This window comes from Dermacentor variabilis, chromosome 8 (genome assembly GCF_050947875.1).
Source record: "Dermacentor variabilis isolate Ectoservices chromosome 8, ASM5094787v1, whole genome shotgun sequence".
NCBI classification, from domain to species: Eukaryota; Metazoa; Arthropoda; class Arachnida; order Ixodida; family Ixodidae; genus Dermacentor; species Dermacentor variabilis.
Genome location: NC_134575.1, coordinates 23,918,420 through 23,937,159, shown reverse-complemented (window position 1 = coordinate 23,937,159; position 18,740 = coordinate 23,918,420). Strand labels below are relative to the sequence as shown.

The following is an 18,740-nucleotide window of genomic DNA, read 5'->3' as shown; positions in this document are numbered from 1 at the left end:
TGATCGACGGGTAAGAGTCGGACCACCTACCGGTAACATCAGGAGTACCGCAACGTAGTGATCTGGGACTTTTCCACTTTTACTTTTGTACATTAATGATCTTGTAAATGCAGTTGACTGGATCATTAACATCACACTATTTGCTGAGGATGGTGTTTTGTACAGAGATATAACTTCCGATAATGGTCAACTTGAACCTAACAAGAACTCAAAGAGCATTTCTGATTGGTGCCACATGTGAGGAATGCTTTCGAACACGGAAAAAAGTGTTATTTTACGAATTATACGTAAAATAAAGCCACTAATGCACACTTATAAGCTAGCTTCGTCAGACTTACAAGAGGTCCCCAACTACATATACTTGGGAGTCACAATTACTAACAATCTAGCATGGAACATTACTATTGACAACGTATGCGGATCAGCCTTTCCATACAAATTAAGAAACGTCCTGGCTGGTGTAAAACTTCTCTGCTATTCATCCTTTATTCAGCCGATACTTGAGTATGCATGTATAGTCTGGGATACTTATAACGAAGGTAACATTTAAAAAACTAGAAAGAATACAAAGAAAGGCCGTTCGATTTATTTTTTCTAAATTTTCGCAATATGATTCTCCCACGGAACTTTCAGTAACAAATGGTATACAGTTATCAGCTTTACGAAGAAAAATTACTCCTTGACTTCCGTTCAGCACTTCTTAGTAATAAATTAATCATTGAGCCATCAAGATATATTAAACCTTTAACTAGAGACACCAGGCACCACCAACCTCACACTTCAACCCCATATTTTGTACGTACTAAAGTGTTCCAGAATTCAATTTTTCACGAACTATCACCGACTGGAACTCGATACCGACCCCAATTGCACCTACTACTGGTTAACATATATAGCTTTCTTTCTTTGTGTCTATTCAAATGCTTTTGTACCCACCCTGCCTGGATCTGTGCAAGCACCGCAGTATTGTATAAATAAAGAAAACATCGCTATCGATCGCTTCTTCGAAATCTCACCACTACTGACCTGACGCTCTCTGGCCATATCTTACCCTTGTGCCAAAAAAACCAGATCATCGTTATGTCGTGCACTCAGTCATGTATATTCATTTATCGTGCGCTCTTGCCATGTTTTGTTGTACTTGGCCAATAAAACAGGTTGATAAATTGTATAACATGAGATCGTGTGGGTCGAGTGGCAGACAGTGTGTGCGCCCTCCGCCTTTCGTTATCGCATCTCTAATATTGTATGGAAGATACAGTTCAGTTCAACTGTTTGCTTTCTTAAACACTGCGCCCGTGACCACCCAACCGAACTCCTTTCCCTTTTCCGGTTTCCCATGAAAGAGACCTCCTGGCCACTTATGTAGTGATGTCTCTCTTTTATCACTAAGCGTGCAATGTTAGGCTGAAGTGCAAACACTCAGCGAGCAAATAAATGCTTTGTTATGAGAATTCACTTCCTAGTTGCGAAGGATACAAGTGGCTTACTTTTCTCCAGAACCATGGTTTGGTTCGGCAGTTTCCTTCTTGGAGGAGCACGGTGAAAAAACACACTGGAAGCGTGTTCCGTACGCTAAGTTAACGTGACGTCCGAAGACCAGCCAGAGGGCAAGGCTGCAGGAGTTCAGTGTGATAGGCTGAAGAAAAACGATGCACTATAAGCAGCGTATATTCCTCCCCCCCCCCCCCCAAGAAGAAAGAAGCTAGGTCAAAACATAGCAGCGCTTACTTTCTGAGCATGCGATAGCATACTTAGATTGGAGTGATTGCGACGTCTCGACAGCTTGGCGTGCATGCGTCGGACATAACCCTACAATCTCACTTAGCAATGTGAAGTTTCTCAACCTTGTATGTCTTCCATTATGTTGTGCTCCCTGTTATTTGATCATGGACGTTCAACACATCTCGAGTTAAATACCTCAAAAGTGGGTGAAGACCACCTTCAATGCTTCAAAGAAATGCGTGACTGAAGGTGCAATCGAATCTTGGTCTTCCAGCACAGCAGCGCAGTGCTCTAACCTTGAGTCCCCGCATGCTTCTTAGCTGCCAAAGCCACTCTTTGAAACCTCTGGCACGTGCCTCACGTGCCAATTTCTTGCATTCTTTCCTCGTGACGGCTAGCGCTTTGAGATGTGTTGGACTGCTGTGGCTTCGGCATCGGCCCACGTATGTAGGCTAGACGATGACAACAAGAAATGTGTGAAGTAGGCCACCTTATAAAGCTATTGTATTACAAATATCGCTCGAGAAAGTTTGAAGTAAGCCGCCTCGGTGGATCGCAGTCTATGGCGTTTTAACGCTGATCAGTAGTTCAGAATTGCGATGCCGCCCCTTGTGATCAACTTTGATTCCGTGCCCCTCAAAATGAAGTCTCCCATTTTCAAAAGAATGCTTTGATTACACATGGAGCGGTGACCTTCTCAGTCAGTCTCAAGTGGTAGATTAGCTAGCGCAAGTTAAGAGCGTTCGAAAAAAAAATACTCAAGAAAACCTATGTCTTCATGTGTTCCTGGAGTGGCGGTTATTTGGTAGTACAATGAGATTGAGGCGTTTGCAATTCTGTGGTTGTTTGAGAAATTCTACACAACAAGACGACGATGGTGCATTTTGTCGCGGTTATATATATTATATGGAGCATTCTGGCGTTTGTGGGGCACATTTCATGCGTCTTGGTGCCCTCGTCTTTTTTGCATCATTCAATGCATATTAGTTATTTTCATGTTTCAGTGTGTCTTAACTGGAAAAGCAGATGAAGACATCTTGACCGAGAAGGCTGAACACATTATCAATTAGGCAGCATTTCAGAGTGAAAGCAACAGGGAATGAATCGCTCGAAAGTTTGCGCTATAAAGATATGGCATTATTGTGCTACCTAGTTGCCAAAGGATCACGCTTAAGATATGCATGTGTCATCGCGCGTACAATGACCCGAGACAAACAAAAGACCCGTGAAAGGCTGCCAAGAAGCCCACGTACGCAGTGTACAAACTGCTCATTGCGCGTCTCCGAATAACCGGAATGTCCATTCGTAAAGCAGCAGTCGAAATATCCCCGGGTGTCGTAACCTATTGCATTGTGCAACATGTACCGTGGAAAGCCACCGAGCCCTTTTCGAAGCCCGCCACTTGATTTTCACGTCGAACAGCGAGCAGGGCAGAATGCGCGCAGGCAGTAAAGAAAGAAGCAAGAAATAAAAGGGGGAGAGGGACGGGATGGGTGCCGTCAACAGACCGGCAATGTAAAGGATATACCCTCCAACGTTGGCCGAACATCCTCCAAGCTTCGCGTGAGCGTCGACACTCAGGGACATCCGCGAGAGATCCCGCCAGGAGGGTGCTGCGAGCCTTGCATATCAAGCTGCTCAATGCATCAAGACGGCAGCCGTCGGCGAAAAGGAGGAAAGAGAGAGGGAAGACCGCGGCGACGACGACTAGACCTCCTAAAGCATGCAGCGTAGCTTCTTGCACACTGCCAGCAAGCCACAGTGCGAGCGAGCGAATCTTGCCGCGGCGTCGGGGCTGGAGGTCCGAGTGACCTTATTCCGATTGCGTGCTCGCTCTTCGAAAACTCGCCACGCTGGAGAGTCGCCCTTATCTACCATTTTCATGCAGTTTTTGCGCGTCCGCATCGCAGTCACAGCCGCGTCGTAACGCGTCTCCCAGTACTGGCCCTGCCGTTCATTGAATTCCGCTTCCCTTTCCTCGTTGAGTATCGGTGGCGCATCTGCCCGCAGTATGGCTCCGGTTGGATGACAGGCCACTGGTGTCGTCTCATTGTGTTGCTCGGCGCAGTTAATCTTAAAAACTTTCGCGATGCTGGCGGAAGGCCGAGTCGCCACTGCGTGCGAGGAGGACAGCGAGAAGTAGATGAGTTGGAGGTTGTGAAATACGTCACTGGGACCCAGCCAGGAAAATATAAAGAAAGTCAATGGAAAAAAAATATAGAAGTCACTTGGCTCTCTTGCGCTCGATCGGTGTCGACTTTCTGCAGCAAGCGGATCTGCCCGGTGACCTTCCGCAGCAAGCAACGCCTCCCAGGGTGTGCAGGTCGAGACTGACCAGAAGAGGCGTCCGAGAGAAGTGAGAAGGGGGAAAGGGACGAATCGAAAGAGACAGTCAGAGAGAAGGGGTAAAAAATAAAAATAAATGAAATGTATTTCTTCTATCGTTTTTTTTTATTTCTTTAAAGACGCAGCGAAGTGGTTTTTCATAGAATACCTCTCGAGCAACGGACCTCGAAGGAAGAGGAGAGAAGGGCGTCTGGGACGAGAGGTCTTCGTGTGAGGACGGCACTTTCTTGAAAGGGACCGGGGCAAGGAGGTTGACCAAGGGTGGCAAGATGCTAGTGTTTCTTCTGTCACCTATCCAACGGTTCCCTCCACCGCTTCTGTTCTGGAAAGAGAGGGAGGGTGACTTCCATGTAGTTCCGTTCATCTGGCCAGGACGAGCACTGGTTATCGGGAGGCTAGCGGTGGCCGCCGGTTGATGCTCGAGGCGGCACTTACATAACCGCGGACTGGTCAACCCCTTTCTCTGGTCCCTCTCGCCTCGAGGCCTGGTAGGGTGACCGACGGGCGAGGAGGGCGATCGCAACTCATCCTCGGTATAAAAAGATGGTTCGCCCATAACGGCGTGGCCGTCTCGCTGCATCGAAAGGGGGGCGCAACCATGAGAATCCTTGTGAGTACACAAAAGCCAATTCGGCCTTCTATGCGCGAGGCTTAGGGTTTCGTTCCAGTGGTGCTGCGCCGACTACCCATTCGCTTTCGGCTCTGCTTTTGTGTGCTCGTCGGCTTTGTCTACCTTATTTCTGCGCCTGCCCAGCCAGAGCAACTGTGGATACCCATGACTCCGAGCATATTCAGGAGCGGTAATCGAATCGCGAATACGCTTTCGATAATTGGGGGTCCGTCACGGCGTGCCACTTTTTACATTGTCTCTGGCACCTGCGTTCGTGCCCGAAAGCTGTGAAGGATGACTGCGCGTGCGCTTTCGGGCTACCATATGTGACGGTATCGCGGTGCCGCAGCGCGGTTGCTTCGCGCCTGACTCCGGCCACCAGGAGTCTGTGCGAATGCCGTGACGCAGTAGGCAGTGGTGCGATCAAGCTAGCCCCGCATATGTGGATGATGCCACAGGATGTCATGCCTGGTTTACCCACGCCGGAACTGCATTTCAGAGCCGCGCGACCACGACAGGACAAAGACCACGCGGCCACCTAAGTGGGCCTTGCGTTGTGGCGTCTCCTGTCTGCGTCCGTATTTTCGAAGCTGACGAAGTAGTCCTTGGCCAACTCCCGTTGATGTCTGCCCGTACAAGTGTAGTCGAGTGAGTTTAGCCAAAAGCAAATTCGCGTATTTCATCAGTGTGCAGCATTCCCGCTGGAAGTTTTATGCCTAACAGTTAGTGCAATGCTAATCTTCTAGCTTTCATCTGCCATCTGACCTGCATGTAGCAGTACTCGCTGTAGGCTCCATGCGTGAAATTACACATGCCTTATCCTATTTCAGTAGTTTACCGGTCATACTGGCCTAGTCTCGATTCTGCATTGATAGTGACAAATTTCTTTGTGTGAACGCTCTTACTTTATGGTCTCGATCATAGGTTTGAATCAATTATTAGGCTTGAGGTGGAAGCGCTTGGCTTATTCCAAGCATAAGTATTGCGTTCTTCTGATAAGGCTAATAACAATATGGTCTGTTGCAAGAATATTTCTTTCTATTGATTAGGCTACACAAAGTCGCCCTTTATGATTGCATTTTCGGCCATGACTGCCGTTCATAAGCTGAGCTGGGCCGCTAACATTGCAGGAAACGCTTACTAGAAGGCCACTTCTCATGCATTTAGGCTTTTTTACCAACGTGTTCATTGACAGAGTATAATAGCTGAACTCGCTATGAATAGGAGGTCATTTAATGAATGAATAGGAATATGAATAGGAGGTCATTTAATACTCTACTTTCTTGAACGAACCAATCAAGCGCCACGAGGATGTGTGAGATATTTCGAATGAACAACGGCACGCAGTAGTCTGCGGATGTTACTGATTGCATTCATGAATGATTGGTGTCTGAAACGTCTCTTGCTTGCACGACACTTCGTCTCTCATTCCTGCAAAGGTCACTACCATAATTGTCTGTTGTTTGCATAACAATCGAGCACATTTTACGCGTTGTGCAAAGGAGAAGGCAGAGAGAAGTTTGCGAAATGTGGCCGCAAGCACTAAAGGTGTATAGGAACAGAGTGTGTTATTCAGAAATATGCAGATTAGAGGAGGTCACATGCAAGGGCAAGTGGGTGTCCACGCAAAAGTTAACCTCAACGCGCTGCCAGATTTTCGGCGTTACATTGTTATCCGGGTCAGAAAACACGTCTGGCTTCGTTGCACTGCACTGCAGCACCGCAGTAACGTTTCTGTGCAGCTCCGGTAAAATTCATCGAGCGAGATGCCTACACGACAGTCTTTGCTAATCAATATTTCCCATCCTCTTCAACTGCCATTTTTTCACGACAGTGGCCATCCGTGTGAGACAAGCGATTCCCGCACTATATCATGTGCGTTATTAGTTAGTTATTATGTTGGCTATTAGTTTCGAGCATTTCCACGGTTACGATATCTCTTTATCCTGACCTTATGTATATATATAGTAAGGCCGCAGTATCATTGTGATGCAAAATTTGTGTGGTTTATAAACCGATGCGAACTAGTGCACACAAAAACAACTAAGAAAGTCTCAGTGGCTACCGAAACAAGTGGCTTCCGAGTAGGAACGGATACTGCCCTTAGAGCATATTGATTGATCGATCTATTTAGCATGAACTGAAAATGTTGGCAACCAGTACGATATCTCGCCTGCTTTACCACAACGTGAACACTAGCACATACTTGAAGAATACCGTGTGCCTGCAATTGACGAGCTTCGTTGATCGCAGTTCTGGCAAGTTTCTAACGAGAAAGTCAAATGCATAATGTGCCATGTAGGTGTCGCGAAGGGTCCAAGCCATTCAGCATTCCAGGCCAGCATTCCAGGCCAGCATTACAGGCCAGTATTACAGGCCAGCAGCCGAATGTGGTTTCCCATATATTAAAAAATATGTGGAAACCACATTCGGCTGCTGGACTGGAATGCTGTTCGAAGTGAAGGGCAAACTGTGAAAAAAACGTGCAAGTCAAGAACAACCAGCATCGACAGATTCACTGTGAAAGCTATTTACACGATCTAAACCAGGCCGGATCGAACACCGCAAAGCGATCAAAGGCAATTCGTTAGAGCGAAACGGATTAACGATGGCTTCCAACGGCCCGAGAACGTTCCGTGAGTTATGGAAAGACAGACTGTTTACAGAATGCCAAAGTAGAGCTACTTCCTGCTTGAACGAATTTTTTTTAGTCGGTACTCTTCATCACACTTTCTCCGGAGCTCTCTCCGGCCAACGAGGAAAGGAAACGTAAGGAGGTCCAGCTTGCTTCCAATCGTTCAGGAACGGGATATCGTAGCGGCGAAAAATTAAAAAAAAAAGAATGCCGTCAGAAGACAATGCCCGGGGCATGCTCGAATGGAGAGCGGTACGCCAGACGGAGCGGAGATAACGAAGATGAATCACGATCGTGAAACTGGCACTACCCAATGCGCGCCACCAGCCAGCCTCCGCGCGTGCGACGTGTTCTCCCGCCGGGCAGAGGACGTCCGAGAAGTCGCGCACCCGATGACACCGCGCGATAAAGGGGTCGCGCAGGTTTTGGCTGGGACGTCCTGTGCGACGCAAACACGCGATGTTTGGTCTGCCCCATTGATCGCTGCGCTGTGGCCGCGAGGTCACCGATACGGGATACTTACCTCGGCGATCGCGTTTTCGCTGGCTGCAGTGTGCAACGTGATCATTGTATGGCGTGAGATTTGCGCTAAGAAGCTCACGTTTGCGTTATCTCCTCGCTTCACTCGCTTTCATCCGTTTCCTGGGAGCTACAATTGGTGGAAGTTGAATTGCGGGCAAATTTAGGCACACATGCATAATTGCGAAGGGAACACTATATCCAGGCGCGGACGTTGCAGACTAAAAAGTTGGGTGCTTAATTGAAATTTTCCCGACATCATCTGTCCTAATTTTCAAGGCTGTTAGCGGCATAAGGAGTCCGATATATACGATACCCTTTGCGGTGACGGCATTCTGGCTGGCTGCGAAGTGCCCCTGTGATCGCTTCCTGTTTTTTGTTTGTTTGTGCTGAAGATGTTCTGCATAGAAAAGTTCTCAGGCGAAATAGCTCAGAGGCTGGTGCTAGAAGCGTTCGAATTCTCTCGTACCTGAACACAGTGCTATGAGTCAGCAATACATGTGAGCGTCAGGAAGCGCAAAACCACTGTGAGTTAACTGCAACCCTTTAACGGTGTGATATCTCATTACGACCAATTTATAGAGGCCTGTGATGGGCACAAGTTTTCAGTTCGGTGAAATAAAGAAAAATGCGTGATGATTTACGCAGACATTGTGTGATGTTTTACGAATAAGTGCTTCATTCGCCTAATACACCAATTCAGTTCACAATGACTACAATAGAAAGTACGTTGCAGTGAGGAACTTGAAGCCAGTCAGGATGCTCAAGGTGTGCAAGACCACGGAAGTAGTTCAACGACCAAGTTCCGGCAAAAGCTACTGACTTGCCACGTATTCTTTCTTCAAAACTTGCTTTTATGGACAATGCAAAAAGCAGCGTGGCACGCCGATGTATTTTGGTGAGAATTTGGGGTATGAATACTTCCAAGCTTAGATGGTGTATGGTCAGAATTTTTACGTGTGGACAAGCCTTGACCTCGCACACTTCTATTCCAGATACCAATATATTTGCAAAGTTAATGCGTTAAAATTAATATGAGCGAATAGCAGGCCGCCATATACGGTTAATTAACAATTACACGATAATATGATTTGTACACAGGCAAGCGTTGACGAGAAATAACCTCCCTGTACAATAATGAGTTGTAAAATCTGTTTTAGCTGCCGATCGCCGCGCTCTGAACCTTCCGATTGAAAAAGGTGACAAATTGTCGAAGGGCTTTGAGCGGACAGTGCAGTAGGCATTCAAGGACGAAGAAGGGAGGGATCTGGTAAGTAGGGTCTGAGTTCGCAAAAATTGAAGAAAGAAAGAAAGAAAGAAAGAAGGAGAAACAGTGAGAAGGCGTCAAACAGCAAGTTTGATTTCCGTACTTGTCATTTTATTAGCTACAGGTTAAATACTATGAAAGCCCAAGACAAGCGATAAACCTTTGTGGTTAGGTCAGTGCGTATGCCAACGCGCTTGTGTGCGTGCATTTTGCGCAAGCACCATCGCGCGCGGATCAGCGCAAAGGCGAGTAGCGCCATCTAGAACACGCTCACTGCAACTGACATTTCCGTGCTCAATCGTTAGGTGCTGCTGGCGTCGCGCGTTTGTCGTCCTTGGCAGCGCAGATCTGTCTGAAAGCGCCGGCAAGAAACGAAAACCACTCAGTCTTTTGACTTTCTCGCGCAGGCGACGCATTGTTGTCTCCGAAGCGCAGAAGCACAGGCTTGTGGTCATCGGAGGTCATGAAGGAGCTTTTCCCCTCCCGAAAACTTTGGAGGGGGCTCGTGCCCCAAAGCCTCCACCCGCCTTTCAGCCCCCGTAGTCGGCGACTATGCTTAGAAGCCAGAACACCGTAGCGGATAGGACACATACAGAAGTGGGAGAATTAACAGGCAGACTAAATACTGCTGAAAATGGCCCGACGATTTCCTAATCTACTGTGATAAGTGGCAATGCGCTCGCATCTAACTTATGCTGCAGAATACATCTGTTACGTGATTTTTATTTTGTAATTGACTACTTGCAGTATAAGACGACCGCGACATTTCCGTCAAACAGCTCGTAAATGTGCAATAAGGAAATTAACTTGGGTACAATAATGCTATGACGGCAAATTTAATATACAACAACGACGACGACGACGAGAACAACAACAACAACAACAACCACAACGACGACGATGATGATGATGATGATGATGATGATATATTTACTGTCGTCACAATGAAAGAAAAAGAAAACAATACAACTGGTTCTGCCAGCATGAACTCTAAGGACCTTATCTAGCTTACAGTTCCTGCAAATGAACAGTGCTAGCTTTCTGTGAACGATGTACGAAGCAGCCGAACGCCCACATTGTTTTGCTAGTACATGGACGAGCAACAATGGGGTAGTAACTCTGAGATTTATCGACATTGCAATGAAATTCCCTGGCGAAAACACCACTCGGTGCGCACCACTACTAGCTGTGCTGTTTTTCTGGCAGGTACTTGGTCATGCTGATAGCGCGCAAAAGTAGCTTGGCACCACGGCATCGAAATTTTTAAGTGCTGTGCCTTAGACGTCCAGCCATCAACACATATTTAACCAGTAAGACGTAAATGCAAACCGCATCTAGTTGGATTGTAGCACTTCTTACCAAGAAATAGAAAACGATTCCGCTGGATTTGCTTTGAAGAACGTCTTTCTTTTAGGGAGACACACAACGCATTTTCTATGAAGTTTAATGAGTGTTTGACGATTTGCCGTTTCAATTTACTGAATACTTGTTATTCTGTACTTCAGCAGCTTTCTCGTCCCACTACGGATGTGTACGGACAGCTCTGACAGTGGTCATGCGCTGGCAACGACATGCACGCGTTGGTAGCACTTGTCTCCAGCTTTGAACGTGTAGAACTCCACTTGGGTGCTATCCATGTAAGCATGATAGTGAATGTGCCTTCACGCAGTTCTGCGGTTTTGTGGCCTTCGTGGTAAAATTTATGGCGGAACGCGCACACTCTCCGTATGTATTTCAAGAAATGTGCCAGTGCATCAACGTCTAGCACCATCGTCTCTTTCAGCCAATGAAAAGCCGAATAAATGCCCTGATCATTGATGCACTTGAAACTTCCCATTGTATTATATATTCCCAAGTTCTGGTCACGACTGTGTTTGAAAATAATTACTTTCAAAAACAAAGAAGCGTTCACAGGCTTAGTCTAATGAACATTTCAGTGCTATGAGTTCAGCCTCCATTTATCAACATTTTTCGCACGCATGTGAGTCCTGGCTCACAAACTTACGCGCACTACTACCGCAGGTGGCCACCGTGTTTCTGGGCTTCGCGTCATACGCGCTGGCCGATGGCCTCCACCACCTCGACATTGCCAAGGTTGGCAACGTGGGCTACGTGGCCCGGGGTCCCGGAGCCCTTGAGTACCACCAAGGTGGAGGCGTGATCCCAGCCGGCTTTCCTACCGTGGATCGTGGACATTCCGGCACTACTGTCCACGGACCACCCATCACCGACACCCACGGCGTCTCGGTATCGCAGCCTGCTGTGACTGTCACCCAGCAGCGAGTCGTGCAGCCTGCCATCACTGTGACCCAGCAGCGGCCCGCAATCACCGTGACTCAGCAGCGAGTGGTGCAGCCTGCAGTCACCGTGACTCAGCAGCGGCCAGCCCTCACCTTCACTCAGCAGCGGGTGGTGCAGCCGGCCGTCACAGTGACACAGCCTGGGTACGCCATCACTCAGCACCGCGTCCTTCAGCCCGCTGTCACGGTGACACAGCAGCAGCCGGCTGTCACGGTGACTCAGACCCAGCAGCGCGTCGTTCAACCGGCCACCGTCGTCAGCCCCGTGCCCGGCATCGCTGTCACGCAGCACCGCGTCGTGCAGCCCGGAGGTGTAGCCATCAGCCACATTCCGGGATCTGTGTACACCACCCAGGGCGCCTACGGACTCGGAGGTACTTATGGTATCACACTTGTCAGGCCGGACGGTAATTACGGCTTCGGTTACGGAATTGGCGGCGCTCATTATGGCGCAGGCCTGCTGGTCCACCAGCCAGGTCAAGCCGTGACCACGGTGCACCCGGGAGCCGCATACGGCTACGGTGCTGTGGCTTACCGTCCGGGACAAGCTATCACCACGGTGAGGCCTGGAGCGGCCTACGGCTACGGAGCCGTCTCCTACCAGCCGGGGTCCACGGTTACTACTTACAGGCCCGGAACAGCCTACAATATCAACGCGGTCACCTACCAGCCAGGATCTGCGGTCACTACCGTGAAGCCAGGATCTGCTTACGGCGTCGGTACGCTCACCTACCAGCCGGGCTCTGCAGTCACTACCGTTCGGCCAGGAGCCGTGGGTTACGGCGCGACCACCGTCACCCAGCCGGGCGCCGCAGTCGTGCAGCATACTCCAGGTTACATCTATGGCCTCGGCTACGGCACTCGTACCATCGGTGTGCCTGAAATTCATTACCACACTAGGCCCGTCAACTTCGGCTACGGATATGGCTTGGGCGGCACGCGCTATGGCTCACTATACCATCCTGGTGCCGTCGTGCACGGCGAAGGCTTCGGCCTTCTGCACACCCCAGGTTCCGCTGTCGTCCACCATGTTCCTGGTGTCGCTGTGGGCACACCCGGTGCGGCTGTAACAACCTACAGGACCGCCACCTTGACTGCTCCAGGCGGCGCTGTTGTCCATCAAGTTCCGGGCGTCACGACATACAGGACTGCCACCGTGACCTCTCCTGGCGGCGCAGTTGTCCAGCAGGTGCCGGGCGTCACCACATACAGAACCGCTACCGTGACTTCTCCTGGCGGTGCTGTTGTCCAGCAGGTGCCCGGCGTCACCACGTACAGAACCGCTACCGTGTCTGCTCCTGGCGGCGCTGTTGTCCAGCAGGTGCCAGGCGTCACTACCTACAGGACCACTACGGTCAACGCGCCTGGAGGTGCTGTTGTCCAGCAGGTGCCAGGCGTCACTACCTACAGGACCACTACGGTCAACGCGCCTGGAGGTGCTGTTGTCCAGCAGCCCGGATTCGCCGTCACTGGCGTCAAGTCATACACCGTCCCTGGCTCGGCCATTGTCCAGCAGATTCCAGGAGTTACCACTTACAAGACCGCTACAGTTAGCGCTCCAGGTTCTGCTGTTGTCCAACAGCCTGGTTTCGCTATTACCGGCGTCAGAACCGTCTCCACTCCCGGATCTGCTTATGTGCAGCAAGTTCCAGGCTCTGTCACCACTTACAGGACCGCCACTATTTCCGCTCCCACAGCCACCGTCGTTCAGCGTCCAGGTGCTGTGACCACGTACAGGACTGCGACCGTCAGCTCCCCAGCTTCCACCGTCGTTCAGCAGCCTGGTATCACCACCTATCGGACCACAGCCTTGCAGCAGCCAGACTTTCACGTCCTTCACCAGCCAGCTGTGGCCACTGGGACCCTTGTTGCCCCTATCAACACCGGCACCGTCACCACTTACAAGAGTGCCGCCCTCGGTGCTCAAGATGCTGCTCTTTTCCAGCAACCGGCTGTGTCCGTTGTCCATCATCAAGGTGCTGCCACTGGTGCCCTCTTGACCCCGGTCACCGGAGGTGCGGTTACCACCTACAGGACCGGTACCGTGACTACTCCCGGACACGCCGTTGTCCACCAGATTCCAGGAGCCGTCGTGCACTCCCCTGGTGTTGCTACAACTGTGGTTGGCCATCCAGCCGGGGCCTACTCTGTGGCTCCAGGTAAGAGAACACCGGCGTTGTACTGAGCTAAAAGCAGTTGGTTAGTACACGGTATATCGATGGCTGGCGTCATTAGTATGTAAGGCGTTGTATAGCTCACGCAGAAGGTTGCATTATCGGGCGGAAACTTAATACATTTATCCAAGGTATTCAAGAAGCGTCATGCGTGCTTCTGGCGTGAAAATCAAAATACACCAAACACATTGTGCTTGATATAATGCCGAGACAGCTTAGTTTGTTCGAAGCTGAGTTGAATGCATATCGTACAGATAAACTCATTTTGACGGCATGTACTGACCACTAACATCGGTTCTCAATTAACATTTATTGTAAGCTGCGACGAGCAGTGCTCGTGCGAATAAAATGTTTCATGCTGCGCAATGTGGCAAAGCTGAGAGGCGCCAACAACGGGGCTTTCGAGGCCCGGAAACAGGGACTGCCAAGTATACCCGGAAACTTAAGCTCGCAGGTACACGGCACAAAGTACGCGGAGCAGTTCCTTTCGACGTCTAACAACGCTAACCACGCCACTTGTATGAACACGCACCGCAGGACAGAGTATCATGTATGGAGTCGGAGGACTCCGCTACGCCGGCGATCTCGACGCCGCCGTTCAGGGCGCCCTCCACGGAGCGGTGCTCATCCACGCGGCTCCCGCCCCCGTGGCGGTCACCAATGTCCTCCCAGGTGCGGTAGCGTACCACGGTGCCGCCGCCGCCGTTCCAGGAACGGCCGCTGTGCTTCACCACGTGCCCACCGCCGCCGAGCTGAGGCAGCTCATCACCTACGGCTACGGCTACGGCCTCGGAGGCGTGCGCTACAGCCACGCCACTCCGGCCTCCGTGGTGGCCGCTCCGGGTGCCGCCACCGTGGTGCACGAGGCGGCGCCCGCTGTCGTGACGTCGCACGCGATTCCGGCCGCCGTGCAGCACTACGCGCAGCGCTACATCTCGTACGGCCCGACAACCAGCCTCAAGTACACCGTGGACCCGAGCATCCAGCCCCTCCAGACGCTCAAGAAGAAATAGACGGTAGGTGGCACCAACACTCGGCGTACAGCACTCGGCTGTATACGTTCCAGAAACCGAGCGGAGTTGAGCTGTGGTCCTCCGTCTCGAGAGCCAAATGAGCCGTTGCTCCGAAAGAAAGCCAGGGTCAGTGCCTTTCAGGAACCACACTGAACGCAACACTAGCGACAGGTGCACGGTCAAACAGCTTCGTCTTGGACTCCAAAGCGCGCTTGATCGTAAATTAGACAACAGATGGACGATTTCTTTGCTACGAGTAAAAAAAGACCGTTTGGTTCGTTGATGCGCACACCAGCACAGGAAGGATCCCACACGCAACGCAAGTGCGGTTGTGCTCTACGTAGTAGCAGAAGCTAATCAGAAACGTATGAACGGGTCAAACACGAAAGGAAAGTATCACGGGTTCACCATGAGGGCAAAGCAAAGAATACGATAGCCACATGTTAGAATTTTGCGCTATAAGACTCGTAGGTGTAGTGATAGCGCGAATCGAAGTAAACGTAAGGCGATTAAGAAAAACCTAGCTGTTGTGCCAGGGGTCCTCTGTTGGAATCCTGCCATCGGGCAATCTCATTTATGTTTATTGCTTGAAGACAATGCCTTAGCGGCTTTATCACCGCTTTTCCGTATCGGGTATGTTTCGAATCTCTTTCCTGGGCCGATTCCCATGGTAGTGCCCAGCTGCGCCAAGAAATTTACATCAAGTTAAGGTTTGACCTCTGTTATTGTTTCGCACTTTTAGTATTTAAACCTGGGAAGGTTTTGATATGAAAGGCATGTGGTGTTGGTGTTTTCTTTCATGACGTATGTTTGTGGGCTGCTGTTCTCAAACTTTTGAGGAATAGTTTTGTCATGAATGTACGCAAGACCTGGTATGAGCAACTTTAGTGGTAGAATGGTGTGGCAGTACAACCCGCATATACCACATGTAATATAGCATGGCACGGCATATAGCATACATATACGCAAATATATACGAAACCTCACGGCGATGCCGACGCCAATCACGACGGCAAACATTTGCTGGGAGTGTTCACCTAATTGTTATCGCAATAAAATAACTTGTCACCACAAGTTGTCACCATAACCAGGATAAGAAACATGCCGTTATGGAAGCAGTTGTCTGTATACGTATAATCAGACAGAATGAAATGTCACCAGGAGCTTACACTGTCATCGCCAATGTCTATTTATCTCTCAGTGGAGGCTTCTCTGTTATGCAAGTTTCTCTATGAACCACGTGACTACGCTCGGTGAATGGAGGCGTTAGGAGCGCCTGCTAAACAGGCACGCAACTCTACAGGATATGTGCATGTAACTCTACGCTCAGCATTATTATGAAGAAGCATTATTATGCAAAAAAGAAGGGTGAGGCGTGCAGACAGGACACAAGAGAAGAGAAGTGGACAACATGAACGCCGACTAGATGAGTTTTGTGTCTTCTTTCTTTTTTTTCGCCTCAGTGCTCCCTTCAGTTGATCGTCGGCGTTCGTGTTGTCCACTTCTCTTCTCTCATGTCCTGTCTGCACGCCTCACCTTTCTTTGCATAATGAATCCTTACCAACTAGCTCAGCTTTCAGCCGTTCTACGCTCCAAGAAGCGTAAAGTGTGCAGCAGGAATCTGTTTTGCGGGAATTACCCGGCTAGTTTCCATGTTTAAATTTATTTCCGAGGCTTCTCGCGCTGCGTCTCACACGAGCAAGTTTGGTCTGGTTATCCGTTAACAGAGAGACCGTAATGAGTGATCCGTCAGCGTTCTATCGCTATCCTCTAAAGAAAGGATTTCATCTCCGTAACGTCGGAAAGAGCGGGCACTGCTTGTTACACAGGGACAAACGTAGTAGCGCCGCTCCCTGGTTTAATTCTCCCGCACGTTATCTACACGCATCTACTCCAACACCACCCGCAAACTTGCGCTCTATCCCCAACGTATCAAAAATAGGTGAGTGGGCGCACACTTTAATCAACGTGCCGAAGCTATGAGTGACGGCGACTATACTGACAGCACACGAATGTTTGAAGTTCAACGTTTCGTTATGTTCTGCTAAGTAAGCTAGTGAATAGCGATAATGCACCTTTGCTACAAGCTATCACAAAGTACGGTATATCTACGTTCCGAATCCCTCGTGCAGCAAGAAATAAATGTATTGCAGCTGAGAACTTTCGTGAGTGATTAGACAGATACTCCACAATCCGATAGCGACCTCACCGAGGAACATTACTGACTAAGAAACATGACAAACCGCTGGTATAAACTCCTTCCCACGTAAAGAACTAAGAAGAAATCATGCTGATCCTGATTTAATTTATAAGCGGTCGGTTTGGAGGTTAATGGAGCCACAGCAGTGTCATGTGCATCATTGTAAACGTGGAGGCAATGGACGCAACGGACGCAGTTGAGGTAAGGAATGGACGCGTCAACACGTGATGAAACAAGCCGGCGCCCACAGAATCGCCGTGAAAAGGGTCAGTACATTCGCGGCGTCGATGTGGAGGCGTCAAGCGGAGAAACATGCACCCGAGGTCAATGCGTTCAGACATTATTGAAGTGGCGCTGATAAGTATGCTCGGTGAACTTTGTGTGTCAGAACCAGCAATCGTGCTATCAGAAACGACATGTAAAACGAAAGAACATGAAATGTAAATGCGATGATCACGGACGGCCGTTCTGTACACGCAGCAAGGCTTACGTCACGCAAGGATCAGTTGAAATTCAGAGTGAAGTGTGTCTCCACCTCCTTCTCTTACCGTGTGTCCTCTTTTATGGCACACTACGTATATATTAAACGTCTTCATCGCTTGCCTCGTTCCCGCGTCTCGTGCAGGTACCCTGGACCAGGAACCACGTCCCAACCGCAGCCCCGCTAACACACACGGATGTCCACGTCGTGAAATCTACAAATCCGAGGCGCGCAATCTTCTATTTATTCCAGCGTTCTTTTCTTCACTTGTCTCCCTCGCTGACGTCTCGAGGGGAGACCCTGGGCAGCCGGGACGCAAAGTGGACGGTGTCCCATCTTCCCCTTCCCAGTCAACTTCGGGACTGCGCCCCACCGAAAGGCGAGAGACCAATCGCGCGAATAAAAAAAAAGAAGACCGAACAAAAGAAAACAAAAAGAAAAAAAAAAGAAACCGAAAGAGACGTTCTGCTATCCGCGCGAATCTTTGCGTTGGCCCGAGGGGGAAGAGAGCATCTCCGAGGAGGCCCGCTTTACGTCGTCAGACCTTGGCCTGTTGGCATGTATAAGCGAGGTCGCACTTATATGCACCTCTCTGTGTATATATCGTTTAGAGATATTGTATCGAGCCCACGGAGATGCGAATCGTGTGAATGGTGGAAAATTATAATCTCTTTTCAGCTTCTAGTAGGGGAGGGGGGGGGGCATTCAGACACGTGCCTGTGCACCAGGCAAGGCAAGGGTGAGTTCCATGTACATATTTTTTTAATCAATGACAGTGCTATCAGATACGCAGAATGCACCCCGAAGCAAGGGCCTTGAACTGACAAATTTCGCAATACCAGTGGGTCTTTTCGTCGGAGGCCTCTATTAAAGAAAACAATTATCAGACACCCGTCTTGTTGTTACCTGGGGACCAGTGTTGGATCTGACCAGCCCACGTGTTAGTGATTATGATTTTTTTTCTGGACAACAGCCTCCTATTCGGGGCTTGTGAATAAGTCTTGGGAAGGCACCGGCGAGAATATGACAGTGGTAAAGGCGTGTCGCAATGACTGTCCAACCAAGGTGTTCTGCGTTGACCATAGAAATGTAGTGAGTGAGTGAACGAAAGAAAAAAAACATTACATTATGGGATTTTACATGCCAAAACCACTTCCTGATTATGAGGCACGCCGTACTGGAGGACTCCGTAAATTTCAACCCCCTGGGGTTCCTTAACGTGCACCTAAATCTAAGTACACGGGTGTTTTCGAATTTCACCCCCATCGAAATGCAGTCGACGTGGCCGGGATTCGACCTCGTGCTCAGCAGGCCAACACCATAGCCACTGAGCAACCACGGCGGGTGGCGAACGAACCAACAAACGAACGAGCGTGTGAGCCAGCGAACAAATAAGCCTCGTGTGTGCATGTGAAAATGTTCCAGGATTTCAGGAAGGAGTTCCAGCAACTGCTACACTCGTCTGCCCGT

At 49.6% G+C, this 18,740-nt stretch overlaps 1 protein-coding gene across 3 annotated transcripts; it reads left to right on the top strand.

Moving 5' to 3' along the window:
- Nucleotides 1-4,643: 4,643 nt before the first annotated feature.
- Nucleotides 4,644-18,160, top strand: LOC142589823 (uncharacterized). 3 transcript variants are annotated; one of them, XM_075701410.1, is made up of 5 exons: nucleotides 4,644-4,681; nucleotides 11,125-11,776; nucleotides 11,858-13,561; nucleotides 14,114-14,592; nucleotides 17,415-18,160. In XM_075701410.1, the coding sequence occupies exons 1-4, from the start codon at nucleotides 4,670-4,672 to the stop codon at nucleotides 14,587-14,589; spliced, it is 2,844 nt and encodes a 947-aa protein (XP_075557525.1). In that variant the 5' UTR covers nucleotides 4,644-4,669; the 3' UTR covers nucleotides 14,590-14,592; nucleotides 17,415-18,160. The 3 variants fall into 3 exon arrangements, with proteins under 3 accessions (XP_075557525.1, XP_075557526.1, XP_075557524.1); XM_075701411.1 differs by having other exon boundaries at nucleotides 11,125-13,561; nucleotides 14,249-14,592; XM_075701409.1 differs by having other exon boundaries at nucleotides 11,125-13,561.
- Nucleotides 18,161-18,740: the final 580 nt, after the last annotated feature.